Source organism: Zootermopsis nevadensis, unplaced genomic scaffold (assembly GCF_977971745.1).
Source record: "Zootermopsis nevadensis isolate Lab colony 2312 unplaced genomic scaffold, Znev_1.0 Znev_ptg000061l, whole genome shotgun sequence".
In the NCBI taxonomy this organism is placed as follows: domain Eukaryota; kingdom Metazoa; phylum Arthropoda; class Insecta; order Blattodea; family Termopsidae; genus Zootermopsis; species Zootermopsis nevadensis.
The window spans coordinates 7,387,323-7,402,486 of record NW_028259192.1 but is presented as its reverse complement, the minus strand read 5'-3'; the positions used below and the strand labels follow the sequence as shown (position 1 = coordinate 7,402,486).

At 39.4% G+C, this 15,164-nt stretch overlaps 1 protein-coding gene across 1 annotated transcript; it reads left to right on the top strand.

Annotated features, from left to right (window-relative positions):
- Positions 1-3,942: 3,942 nt before the first annotated feature.
- On the top strand, positions 3,943-6,123 carry LOC147871168 (nuclear RNA export factor 1-like). The gene is made up of 2 exons (XM_087340289.1): positions 3,943-5,495; positions 5,674-6,123. The coding sequence occupies exon 1, from the start codon at positions 4,075-4,077 to the stop codon at positions 5,296-5,298; it is 1,224 nt and encodes a 407-aa protein (XP_087196415.1). The 5' UTR covers positions 3,943-4,074; the 3' UTR covers positions 5,299-5,495; positions 5,674-6,123.
- Positions 6,124-15,164: the final 9,041 nt, after the last annotated feature.

The following is a 15,164-nucleotide window of genomic DNA, read 5'->3' as shown; positions in this document are numbered from 1 at the left end:
AACTTTCGCTCCCCTCAGCCTTTCATCTGTTCCATTTATTATCATCCGCATGACACCCATGAGAAAGGCTCATCGTAACGGACCAGTAAAAGCCATCCAGAGCGCAACGGCACGGTCGAGCAATTGCATTGAATGTACACGACAGCGAAGAGTTCCGAAAACAACCGAGATGAACCGACACAAGAAAAGATTTGTTTATGACACGGGTAAGGCTTTTAAACAAAGAAGCTTTCAAGTGCGTTAACGACGAGATATACTACTTCAAAGTAAGGCAACAGATTTCTGCACTCGAAAGAACAGGTGTTCCAAACAGATAATGCAAAATATTCGCGTTATCCGTCTCCGCGTGTTGTGTTTACGAGAGTAACCTAGTGTAGTTTACACTTAACAGGTGGCACTGCAATATCATGTTGAATAAAACTGTGTGTGCTTCTCACGAATTAAATCCGGTCGCGAAACAGAAATACCCATGAAAAACTTCCGTAAGAAAAGCCAGTTAATTCCAAAATAGAGTCCGGTACCTCCAGAATGACAGTCAAGCCGCTACTATTTAGCTAACCTGCTCGATGACAAATTAACTGTTTCACACTGATCCGTAAAATACTCCTAAACTACTTGCTTCGCTGCGAATCTGTCTTGCTATCCGCACAGTCCGTATGTATAAGAAGATATCTAAATAAATTACCAAACTATCGAAAGCATCGGCATGATGTTGAGGCAGAGTAACGCAGGCCTCAAGTCTGGAATACCCTTGAAAGGCACATTAAACACTGAAGCTAACCAATTAACTAACTAGATGGCTTACCGAACCCGAAGGTTCATCACCGAACTAACCAAAGCCCTCCACCGGACCCTGTCCTGAACCAACAAAATCCAGTCTCCTTCAACTCCTATCTCCCACAGATCCCGCCTGACATTATCCTCCCATCTACGTCTAGGTCTCCCCAGCGGTCTCTTCCCCTCAGGCTTCCCAAATAGTGGACCCAACCAACCAGATGGCTTACGGAACCCGAAAGTTCATCACCGAATTAATCCAAGCCCTCCACCGGACCCTGTCCTGGGCCAACAAAATCCATTCTCCTTCAACTCCTATCTCCCATAGATCCCGCCTGAGACTATCCTCCCATCTACGTCTAGGTCTCCCCAGCGGTCTCTTCCCTTCAGGCTTCCCAAATAGTGGACCCAACCAACCAGATGGCTTACGGAACCCGAAAGTTCATCACCGAATTAACCAAAGTCCTCCACCGGACCCTGTCCTGGGCCAACAAAATTCAGTCTCCTTCAACTCCTATCTCCCATAGAACCAGCCTGAGATTATCCTCCCATCTACGTCTAGGTCTCCCCAGCGGTCTCTTCCCTTCAGGCTTCCCAAATAGTGGACCCAACCAACCAGATGGCTTACGGAACCCGAAAGTTCATCACCGAATTAACCAAAGCCCTCCACCGGACCCTGTCCTGGGCCAACAAAATCCTGTCTCCTTCAACTCCTATCTCCCATAGATCCAGCCTGTGATTATCCTCCCATCTACGTCTAGGTCTCCCCAGCGGTCTCTTCCCTTCAGGCTTCCCAAATAGTGGACCCAACCAACCAGACGGCTTACGGAACCCGAAAGTTCATCACAGAATCAACCAAATCCCTCCACCGGACCCTGTCCTGGGCCAACAAAATCCAGTCTCCTTCAACTCCTATCTCCCATAGATCCCGCCTGAGATTATCCTCCCATCTACGTCTAGGTCTCCCCAGCGGTCTCTTCCCCTCAGGCTTCCAAAATAGTGGACCCAACCAACCAGATGGTTTACCGAACCCGAAGGTTCATCACCGAATTAACCAAAGCCCTCCACTGGACCCTGTCCTGGGCCAACAAAATCCAGTCTCCTTCAACTCCTATCTCCCATAGATCCCGCCTGAGATTATCCTCCCATCTACGTCTAGGTCTCCCCAGCGGTCTCTTCCCCTCAGGCTTCTTAAATAGTGGACCCAACCAACCAGATGGCTTACGGAACCCGTAGGTTTATCACCGAATCAACCAAAGCCCTCCACCGCTGCGCCCCCCAGGAAACAGCCTTCTTTGCCCTTACCGTCCTTACCGGCCTGAAATTTCACCTCATCATTAAACCGGTAGAAAATCGAAATTCATCAAGAAATGGAGTTCGCAATTCCAACTAATGGAACAAAAAAATCTTTCGCCTCGTCTCCCTCCCTTTTCAGGAATTATTAATCTCCGAGACATTTCTTATTTCGTGACGGACAGTCCTCAAATTTGGCGATAACCCGGGAAATGAGTGAAGAATCAAATTTCACAATTTCTTCATTTAAGTGAAATATCAACGAGCGAACAATAAAAATAAGGCGCCCGTAAATCAGCAGCAAGAATTCTGGAAACAACGAAAAACAATTCTTGACCACGACGAAGAAAAAATATGACTCCGAAGACAGAATCCGGCGAAAGTTGACAAATTCTGCTCACACGCACACACACACACACACACACAAAATCGGTCAAGTATTTTCCTCTGTCAAGGAGATTCAATGCCACAGCAGACTCCTGATTATCCGCGGTCTGTCTGCTTTAAACGAAAACTAAAAGTTAGGTTAGGAAATCTGTTGTAGAGAATGTAACTTTAAAAAGATATGAATAAATACAACAACCACATTTAACGTATTAACACATATCAAAATATTGCTAAAACCTGAAGATTAGGACAGCAGAATACACTAAAATATTTTTTTAATAGTTGTCATTACATAAATCCTTTTTGCTCTTAGCAAATCTTTAAAATTTCAGGCAGTAAACTTGCGCATTTGTTGTATCTGTACGTCATTCTTTTTTTTTCCTGATTATCCGGGGTTTCGATTATCCGGTGTTTCCATAATCTGGGGTTTCGATTATCCGTGGTTTCATTTATCAGGGGTTTCGATTATCCAGGGTTTCAATTATACGGGGTTTACATTATCCGGGGTTTCCATAATCTGGGATTTCGATTATCCGGGGTTTCGATTATCCCAAACATCTCGGATAATCAAGGGATTGCTGCACTGTTAGTACTAATGAAAATACAACGAGTAAAATCACGTCAGGCTGTGTTCCGGCATGACAATAACCCTGAAAAGAACGCTGATAAATATATTTACCACTTGGTTCAACAATCAGTAACTGAACTTTGCATTAATGGGTGTTGTAAGATTGTTTCCTTAAACGGCATTACAAATTTGATCTCTGTAAAGGTGAAGTCTTGTGCTTGTCTTTGAAGTACGGACTGAATTATTATCCATCTTTGAATAAGTTCGTTTCTTCAATACAATGAATCATGTACAGTCAAAGTCTTAAATAATATGCAAGACTTCAGTACGTAACACAACACATCACCATTACAACAATGAACAAGTTCATGATAAGGAAATAACCTCTGTTTACAACTAGAATCTTGCAAAACACATAAATGTATATTGCAGTGTCATTGACTGTTAAAGCAAACGGTACTTATTGTTACCACTCGATTTTAAAGGGTTAAGTGTATGTACGGCGTATCACTGATGCTTCACATTCAAAAAGACTCGGAAAATGTAATTTAATATAGCATTTGATTAATAATAAACAATATTCAAGTTATTATTAACAAAACGTGACACAGAAGCTTCGCGGGGCAGGCAAAAGATGGCTCTGATTCTAACCCTTGTGGCAGGATTTCTGAAGAGTTGCAAATCTAAACAATTGACAATCGAGAACAGGAAATGCAGATGAGGCCGACTTTCAGTTACAATTCTAAAAAAGCAGAAAAGAGTTTTATTAATCCGATTCTTTCGATGAAAACAATTCAAAAAAAATCCTGTTTATAATTTTAATTTAATAATGTTTACATTTTCTTGTTTTACGGTTTGCGACGGTTTGCGACGGTTTGTGACGTCACATCTGCAGGATTGCGCCACAGGACGCCATTCTGGTTGAGTGAGTGATTTGAACTAGACGTGTGTCGCACCATTTCACGAAGTTAATCAGAATTTTTAAGAAAGGCGTTTCAAATTCTTTTCAATTGATCAGAGCAACTAGAATTTTGTTTAACAACAACACCAGAATGAGGTATTCAGAAAAAACAGACAACACCGAGGGCGTCCGAGTTATCGGAGAGTCTTCTGATGTCGTGAGTAACCTCAACGGACAATCTGTAAAAAAACATCTGAGTGTGGATGCCCGTGTTGAACGTGGTGGTAAGGTTAGCAAGCCAGGCTCGAGTGGAAAGTGTAATAGGCGATTCAAACTTTATAATCCGAAACACCGTGAGGAGACAGGAAGTTCTGGTGGTACAGTCGTCAAAACTCCAAGCATGGATTCAGGTGACCGGAGGATATTAAAGCGTCTCAGGCGCTCTGTACCATTGGTGCTCAGCCTTGAAAAAAGTCTACGTAAAGCAGCCATGTGGTTCCAAGTTACGATTCATCACGGAGGGAACTTCAGAAAGAACTACGTCTTGGCGATTCTTATGGCCAATGTTGAGCCGACGGAATTCATTCCCATCTGCTACAGAGTCACGGGAAGAAATTCTTCGTTCTTCGTAGACGACTGCAATGCTGCAGAAAAGTTGGCCAGCTTGAAGGACGAGATCGCCATAAGAGGACAAACGCTGTTGGTGGAAGTGAGGCCCGGACTGCCGCAGGTCGTGACCGATTCCACTGCGATGGAGAGAATTAAGACGGTCATAGCCAGGCGATACGAAGCCAACTCAAAATCCCTGGACTTGTCTTGGTTACACACGGATGCAGACCTCGTTGACAACTTTCCTGTGGCATTGTTCGTACCCAGCATGATGCTGGCAGTGCTGGACGTCGTCGCGAAGAACTTTCCCGGTCTGGAAGTACTTGATTTGTCTGGAAACAAACTTTACCTGCTCGAGAACCTCAGCGCCCTTCCTAGCAAACTTCCTAATCTCAAAGTCCTTGACCTCGGAAGGAACAAGATACCTGAGATGAGGAAACTGGATTGGTTGAAGGGCCTTCCTCTAGAAGAACTGGTGCTGGCGGGGAATCCCCTGACAAGTAAATACGAATACGATCATGAATACGTCAGTGATGCGAGGAAGAGGTTCCCGGGATTGACAAAGTTGGATGAAACCGTCCTATTTCCACCGATCTTTGACGATTTGCAGATGACAAAAATCACGGAGAACTACTCGTCTGCAGCAGAAGGCGCAGGTTTTATCAGTCGTGTCCTGCAATTGGCCTATTCTTATCTCGAGAAATCCATTTTGGCGCTGAAATCAACATTTGGACTGGGTCAGAGTTGCACGGACACGTCTGCCTGAACGAGGCATGTTCGCCCTCACAACTAATCTTTTCTCTGAGTGGATTGTTTCAGGAACCGGGACCCAGTGAAAGCCAACTTCTGGGGTCACCGCCTAATGAAGGACAGAAGAAATGTTCCGGGGAAAGAGAACTCCGGCTGTAATGTTCCGGCGACATACGTCAGTCAGTGAACTGAGTGTGGAAGGGACAATAACAGGTCAGATATTTATTAAGTGAACTTACGTCTTTCGTTACAAAATTATCTGTGATGTTTTAAAAGGAAACTTCTCATTGTTGTCCCCGTATAAATGTCAGAGGGTCTGAAAAGACACGACACATTTCTGTAGTTTTCGCCCATTGTTACCTGTGTTATTTACTGACTTTTTTATTTTCAGTTTATTAAACGACGTTTCGGTGGATCATAGTGAATATTAAATTGGAAAGGGTGTGGAAGGAAGCGGTCGTGGCTTAATTTAAGGTACCATCTCAGCATTTGTTAAGGCGGACTGAGGAAAACCACGAAACTAAAATTCCCTTCAGGCAATCGAGTGAGACTTGTTATTCACAGATAATATTGGAAGTCCCTTAAAACGAGGGTTAAATTAGAACGAAGCTCTGGTCATCGTCCATTACAAATTACTTCATTTGTTTGGCTTAAATTTTTTAAAATTCTGTTTAAAATGACTCGTTAAAAGAAAATGTTGAATAGCAATTTTTTAAAAGATTACGACAGCTTTGTTTCCCACTCGACATCCTTACCGATTTAACCAACTTCATAAACAGCGCAGAAATACAACAAACGTAAGCTTTGGAGTGCAGGTAAGAAACGAATTCGAAATCAATTATGGCAACGATGGATTCTTGACAATTCATGCACAAATCAACTGCAGGCTTTGTTTCGCGTGTCTTTGCTAGGAAAGAACAAACGGCTTAGTTTTGTGTTCATGTAGATGTTAACTGTTCCGAGAAATTCAGTTTTTAAAGTAAAATTCATTAGAACGCTCAAATCAAATCTTGCTGGAAAGTGAAATAGGCTGTGTTGACATTGAGAATCTCACAAAGAAGAAACAGCTCGGTATTACAAAAAAAGTGGCTTGTGTTTACATTTCCCATTGTTGTCAGTTTTAGACGCGTCGTGTTCAACAATGTGTCTGCTCAGTGCTGGTTAAATAGACATGGCTTACGCCCACTAAATCAAAGCTTCGAGTTGTTCCTAAAAGAAGGAACGAGTGTTAATTAACCTTATCAGTCAGCTGCTCTCCGCTCAACACTTTGAACACGTAGACTAAATCAGCTGATGTGTGTTTACATCTTTTTGAGATACTCCATAGTTTTGTTAAAAGTATTTTTCTCATAAATGCTTTTCAATGCTACTTTTACTCTCGGGTTTTCCTGCTTCTTAACTTTACAGTTTACAACCACTGGGATACGTGAGATTCGTCTGCCTTCTGTGCGCATCTGAACTAATCCCTGGCCCAGGAGACCACCGGCACATCAGCGTTTGGCGATGTTAGTTGACTGCCTCGATGGTTACGCTGGAGGACACTGACAACCTAATGACCTAAGAAGTGGAGTCTACGGAATCATCCACGAAGGAAGTGGGAATTTTGCTACAAAATTAACCTTGCGATGGCTGTTTAATATTTGAGATTATTGTCGTTGTTATTGTTAAATGGAACTATTATTATTGTTACTTGGTATTATTTATTTTATTTAGAATTATTAAATTGAATTATATTACTTAGGTATTGTATATAGCCCATTTATTTGTGAAATGTGATTGAATAAATTAATCGAATTATTATAATTAATATGTTACATTTATATATTTAGTTTCATTTTTGTTTAACTTTTATTATTATTGAAATAAATTAATTACTTATTATATGAATGAATTGAATTATTATTATTATTAATAAATGAATTGAATTGAATATGTTACATTTATATATTTAGTTTCGTTTTTTTACTTTTATTATTGTTGAAATAAATTAATTACTTATTATATGAATGAATTGAATTGAATTATTATTAATAATTGAATTGAATAAAATTGAATATGTTACATTTATATATTTAGTTTCGTTTTTTTACCTTATTATTGTTGAAATAAATTAATTACTTATTATATGAATGAATTGAATTGAATTATTATTAATAAATGAATTGAATTGAATTGAATATGTTACATTTATATATTTAGTTTCGTTTTTTTTTTGCTTTTATTATTGTTGAAATAAATTAATTACTTATTATATGAATGAATTGAATTGAATTATTATTAATAAATGAATTGAATTGAATACGTTACATTTATATAGTTAGTTTCGTTTTTTTACTTTTATTATTGTTGAAATAAATTAATTACTTCTTATATGAATGAATTGAATTATTATCATCATCATGATCCAATAAATAAATATCTTAACAGAAACAAATCATTTTAATTATTTCTCCGAAAACCTCTTCATTTCAGCAGACCATATTGGTTATCAATGTCTTTGCCGAAGGCATCAGAAAACACTAACATTGTTGTTGACAGTGAGTGAAAATGTGTTTTTATAACTTGAATAACAAAACCGATAATCACACGAAAACAAATAAAAGATGTTTTGCTGAATACAACATCGTTTATTGCATAGGCGTTTGTTAGCATTCAGACACTTCTGATTTAACCCCATTGTTAAACTTTATAACATTTCAATTATTAATACAAAAAGTAAATTTGACATTATTAATCACGTCTGCATAACGGAACAATGCACCTTCGAGCCACAACTCTGGAACATGAAAGGCTTTACCTACAGCTTTTAACATTTTCCTTTCCACAGCGGCCTATTCCAAAATCACGTATAAAAAGTTTGAGACCCTTGGCGCGAGGTTGCCAATATTCCTCGTCCTTAACATTTGTACGGACTGGGTTTTGGGGATTTTTGAGAAGGTAGTAACACTGACACCCTGATGATGGAGGCAGCAAGGACCTCCGAAACATCGGCAAACTTCTACCAGACTACACGGCGCAACCCAGAAGACGTCCATCTTTAGACTCACCGCCGTGAAAACCTCAAATCCTACAGTACAAAAATTGTGTTACGTTAACTTCTCATACGCTCTTTAACAACATGGCGGCCGCGCGTGTTCTATGCTTACCTTTATTTCTATTAACTATAAACGGAGTGGAGTTAATCACAAAAATGAGGTTAGGAATTAAGAACACGTTTTATAATTTAAGAATTTTCTTCGCGTGTTAAAATATGCAAATACGATGTCAATCTAATGTATTTGATACGACGTCCGAAAACTACGAAGCTGTGAGAATGTTACGTTAATGGAAATAATACGAAATAGATAATTTGAATATTATTAATTGACTTTTGCTTGTTCGTGTGAACGTTTAAAGGAAAGTAGACAATGTCCCACCGGGCGTTGAACATCGTCTGAGCCGTGGTCGGTCAGGTTTCAAAGCGGGCGCCCTGAGGTGTGCGTCATCACACAAAATCAGCTTTCCAACAGCACGCGGGGCGACAGGGAGACTTTATTTACGTAATTATTCAATGTCTCTTAGCTACAATGTGAGAGGGTGCAATTTATTGTTAACTCCCAGGAAACTAACAAGTTTCTTTTTTCCGGGTAGAAAGTACAAAAACAATCCCGGCAATTATTTCGTAATTCTTGGCATAAATCTACATCGTACCAGAAATGGGGCAATCACGTCTTGGATCGCCATCCGGCCCATAAATGACACCCAAAAAAGTGTAACAGTAAGCCTCATTTTTATATTTGTAATTAAAAGTTAACCAAAACATTTAAAATTCGTGTAGCCTGAGAGCGCGAGTGGGCGAAGTCAATTTTAAATGTTTCAGACGATAATTTTTAACTTCACTGACCAAAAAAAATTAAAATGGAATTTTGTTTTTAATTTTCTTTTGTAATAATGGGAGAGATGACCTTAGCTTCGTGCAAACGCGACGCGGGAGGGAAATAGTATCCATGGAGACCGCCTTGCGCCGGGATCTCGTGAAAAATGGTCGTGTAACTAACCTGGATTTAACGCGGTCGCCAATTTGCATTTAGTCTGTGAACACGTCACTTCAAAACGGGCAAAGCCAAAGTTCTTTTGGGTGGTCGAAGTTGAATGCGGGCGAAAGCAAGAGATTCAGAACCAAGGAGGATTTGAGGATGGCTGTCTTCTGGGTTTCAGAGACGTATGAAATGTTGGTAAACTTCCAGCAGACTACAACCCAGAAGACAGCCATCTTCGAGAAGCAAATATTTAAGAGGAGGCCTACATCAGGTACGTAAGTAAACGAGTACATTTGCTGTGTTCATTTGTACGTAAGGCTGTGTGTGTGGGGTCTCTTAAGGTAAGTTAATTTTCTAAATCCACGCCCCTTAGCGCCTTAGCTATGTTGTGTAAATAATGTTTACATCTGCAGTTATCTTGTATCTTGCCCAATATTTTCAATAATATCTTACTAACTTCACTCTCCCACTTACATTTGACAATATTTATTTCAGTAAATATAATAATTGTTTCTTTGCATATTAATCTACGTCACTTTTTATCCTAATAATTCTCCTAAAATATTCCCTATTACAATCTAAAACTTTGTGTCTACATCTTCCTTCTCCAATTGCAAAGAGTCCTTTATTTCTGGAAACTTCTCCACAGTGCCCAAATGCCTATTCATTTTGGCTTCGCCAAATATCTGCTAATCCAAAATTGTACAATCCCTCCTCCCATTTCTTCGCCCAATTCTTAATTTTTAATTCCTCAATTCTTAACCACTAAAGTAGGCTGCAGATAATCCGAGTTGGTTGCGAAATATATTTTCCTGGATAATCGAAATCCTGGATAATCCAAAAATATAACAAATACGTAAGTTCATTAAAAAAACACGCACTACTTAAATTTTTTAAAGATTTATTAATAAGAGAAAGGATTTTATATAAAATTTTAACACATAATCCTACTTACTTTTAAAAATACATTTGTTTAAATTAAATTTTAACCCTTTGTGGTCCCTTTTAAATACCACAAAGGCGATCTACTGGTCTATTTAAAAACCACTAAGCTGTATAAATTCAACTACTCTTATTAATTGGTGTGATTTTCTTTTATAACTTGCATAAAACTGGAGAAACGTTTTCTAAATATGGTGAATATATGTTCTGAAAGGATCTCAGTTCCTCTTGTTTGAACACTGACCGTGTGGAATACTTTTCACGGACTGTACCACTGTCGCTACTGAGGTGCGTAATAAATGGTGCCTGTCGTTTGGTAGAAAATAAAGCAAGGCCAAGTCGATCGATGTTTGTTACTTCTATGTAATAAATACTCAATTACATGCATATATGAACTTCTGTTAATGATCAGCGTGTTATATTCTGCCACTGAACTTTCTTTCCATTTACAGTTAATTTATCTTGAATTCGGTAATGCCTCACTGATTAACGTAAAGGAGACCAATTCACCCAGAAGTTAGGGACTCAGATTCGTAATTAATCTGCGCTGTGATTACGTATAATCTGACAAACAGGTTATGCTTCAATGGCGAGATTTCTTGGTGTCAAACCTTCGGATTTTTTATCCGCTTTCTAAGACCGAATAAGGATTCTGTAGTTATTTCACACGCCCTGATCCTTGGCTCCTAATTCCTAAAACTTTGCCCTTTCAACACACAAATAGGACGATTCGCTTCTAACGTTAATTTATCTACACGTGAGAACACAAAAATCTGTAGTGAACAACAGCATGGCCTAAAGCAGTGGTCTTCAACCTGGGGTACGCGAGGACATCTTAGGGGGTACGTGAAATTTTAAAAAAATATATTATTTTATGATAAACACTGAATAATCAGTAATGTAATTTATTTAATTTATTTTGGATGTAGATTACATACTATGTATAACTTGAATTATACACCAACAACTTTGGGGGTATAAGTTGAAGAGAAATTATATCTGGGGGCACGCGAACAAAAATGTTGAATACCATTGTCCTAAAGTAACAGTAAGTTGTCCATCCAACCAGTGTCTTTTCTCGATCACTGAATCTTCACGGCCCACTTGTTCCACAACTTAACTATATGCCTATCCTAGAACCCAGTTCCTTCCTCTGGTTTCAAAAAGTAGGTAAACACGTACGTACAACTTCCGGTTCAGTCACACCGGAGTACAATACTTGGAAATTTCGAGACATGTGAAATGCGTCTGAGCGAGATAACTCAGCTCCCAGGATGTAGGTAAATAAAGCAAATTGAGGTCGAACGTCTAAATAAGCCGTAGCACAGAAGCGATTACAATACTTAAGCGTGCTTGGCACGGTTTGCTAATTGCGGGAAACGACCGTCTTTTCTTAATTACGTATTCGTGACGTGTGCATCCTTTGTTTATACGCATTTCAAGATAGGGCGGCTTAATTAAAAGGAAACCTCGCATGTTGTAACATCACAATGACTAAATATATAAACTGCTTTAACAACAAGACACAATCGAAATATTTACGTTTTTGTAAAGAAAGTTCTGCTTATAAAATTGACACAAAACATAATTTGAAGCAACAGGCCTCAATTTAATGACAAGAAACAAATGAAATAAGTAAACGAAAATGGTACACGCAACATTCATTATCCGGTATAAATCTCAAAGACTTATCCAAAGGCGAGAGGTTATTAAAAATGCCGACTGCCATATGAAAAATGTTTAAAGAAAACAACCTTAGTCTTCCAAGGAAACTAAAACACGGATCTGATCACACCGGGATTGAACTCTTCCACGGCAGGATACGTCTTACTGGTTACCACGGAAACAGCGTTCTACGTCACGATAAGCGTCTCTGAAAAGTCTTCGCTCAAGAGGACGGCAGGTTCCTACGAACTACTATGCTCCATAAACAAAGGAGGGCAATATCTTGATCAGGTGAGAGGCTGTCAGTGTATAAAATAAAACTTTGTTCAATGCTGTTAGTTCCTTACACATTTAAAACACTCCCCTAAACAGCGTTAACTGTAAAACAGATTCCTTGTAGTTTTTATGCTATAGGCCAGTGGTATTTAACCTGGGGTACGCGTACCCCCGGGGGTACGCGGAGACATCATATGGGGTACGTGAAATTTAAAAAATATGTTATTTTATTATAAAAACTTGATAATCAGTAATGTAATTTATTTAATTTATTTTAAATGTAGATTATATACTATGTATAACTTGAATTATACACCAACGACTTTGGGGGCACAAATTTGAAGAGAAATTATTTCTGGGGGTACGCGAACAAAAAAGGTTGAATACCACTGCTATAGGCATTACATGTACGACGTAAAACTAACAGCAGGTACATGAATTTGTAGAAAATAAGCGTTCGTTACCGTACTTTGTCTTAACGTATGTAGGTTACGCTTTGTACAACTCGATGAGAGCTTTGACCATAGTCGTGCATCTGGGTCTCTCAAACCTAGTTCGGCGTTTCAGTCCTAGATTTCTAAGTCTCGTGGAAAGCGACATCACATTATGGCGACACAGATGTAAGGAAGAAAATTATAAGGCAAACATTTCTCACCGTTTGTTTGGCTCTAGCTTCTGAAAAGCTTGTTAATGGACAATTTTCTTCACGTCTCAAGTTGAAACTAAACACGCGATGTGAATAATAAAGACGGATTGGAAAAGTGTACACTTTGAAAGACTCTGAAAGCAGAAAAACCAACACAACTGTAACAATTATATCAAAAGAAACAGTCATACTTGTAACAATGATCCCGGTTCACACTGTTACAACAATATAATGAAGATACAGACAGATGAAGACAAGGTCACGAGGTATTCAACACTTCCGGTTCAAGATGTCCTAGCTTTCGCACCAGACTGTACATTTCAAAATTAATCCGTACAACGGTTTTCTCTTCCAAAAGTGTCCGGAATACCGTAATTTGTGTCTGAGACAAGTCACGACGTCCTTGCAAATACAAGACGGGAAGGCATTCTAGTTCCTGGACTGCAAAAATAGCGTTATGTTTAATGATATTGTAATTCTCGACGATACGACAGTCGCTTGTTCCGCGTGGTAATCGTTTAGCGTAGTCATCAGGGCGATGAGTATGAAGATTTCTGTCTTCTGGGTTGTTGCGCTGTGTAGTCTGGTAGATGTTTACCAACGTTTCGGAGGTCATACTGCCTCCATCATCAGGGCGGTGAGTATGAAGATTTCTGTCTTCTGGTTTGTTGCGCTGTGTAGTCTGGTCGATGTTTACCAACGTTAAAGAGGTCGCCCTGATAACGGAGGCAGTATGACCTCTGAAACGTTGGTAAACATCGACCAAACTACACAGCCAAACAAACCAGAAGACAGAAATCTTCATACTCACCGCCCTGATGATGGAGGCAGTATGACCTCCGAAACGTTGGTAAACATCTACCAGACTACACAGCGCAACAACCCAGAAGACAGGAATCTTCATACTCATCGCCCTGATGATGGAGGCAGTATGACCTCTGAAACGTTGGTAAACATCGACCTGACTACACAGCGCAACAACCCAGAAGATAGAAATCTTCAGACTCACCGCCGTGAAACCTCAAATTCACCTTTTCTTATGCTACATAACTACATCTGAGTTGCAGAAATACATCTTGGTATTGTGTTGTATATTATTTGACTGAATGGAGCATGAAGTTAATGAAAACAGAAAAGTTCGCTTCTTTCTCTGAGAAACAAATCATCATAACGCATCTCCAGTACGGGAATCAGGTGGGCAGTGGTGTTAGAGGAAATGTTATGAGAACGAAATAAATTCATAAATACAGTGGGCGGGATGAAACCGTGCGCTCCACGTCCGTTTGAAGTAAATGGGATCCGAGGGGTTGATGGGGAGTGTAGCAGGAAGGAAGCATTACTGCCCAAATTACAAGTACATTTCGCAGCGGAAATACTTCAAAACTCGGTGTCTTAGGTAAGGTTTTTGGATTATGAAGTATATGTGTTTGTTTTCTTCCTATCCGCAAACTAGTGACCTAGGCGAAACGTACGGTTTCATTCCAATTTCTGTTCATTCTCGATGCTCGATGTTGTGTCCTCAAAGTCGAACCAGTTGCTGCATGCGCCATAAAGGGTTAAAAACTGGTCCATTCGAGGATGTTTTATCAGAATATACGGGCACTTCGGACTTTTAATTATCTTGGCGGATAATTCGGAAACAGTAATAACGGCCAATCACGTTTCGCGTAGCTCCCATCGACGCTCGCTTTCCTGCCAATCAAGACCCACGTTGTACCGATTCATAAGTTATGAAGTAGACCTCTATTTATAGCGCCTAATGAATGTGTTCAGCGCATACATTACATGCAGTTACCACCAGCTTACGGAACAAAGAGAGACATGAATTTTCAGTTATCATGTAAAGGCATAAACCATCGTTAGCAATAACGTAACGTTGTGTACAATTCTCAAAATTAATGTAAATTTAAATGTCGGCTACCCTTTGTATATTTTAAGAACGTTATGAATATCGTTATTGAATGTGCTATGTGGAAAGAGAAGTTTTTTTCCGATGCCAAAATTTATGGTTTACCAATTCTATGTTACATTTAGGCTTAATTATGACTAAAACATGCAGGTTGACCGTATTTAAACATTCCAATTATACAGTCAAACAATGTGACGTCCTGTGATAGCAGTGAAAGTCAAGCACACGTTAGAATACAACGTCTTTATCTTGATTCAATAATTATGTTAGATCCCCATGGAGATAGCTTTTATTATAATAGGACAAGATTCCACTGTCCTAGAATGCTAAGCAGGATACCAAGATGGCCGCATTTCTTAATGCCATCTTGTCATCTGCTAGTCTTCATACTCGGTGCAGTGAAACAGTGGGACATTAATATGTTT

Bases quoted from the DNA above. Each gene is read 5' to 3' on its own strand.
- LOC147871168 (XM_087340289.1), top strand. From the start codon at position 4,075: ATGAGGTATTCAGAAAAAACAGACAACACCGAGGGCGTCCGAGTTATC.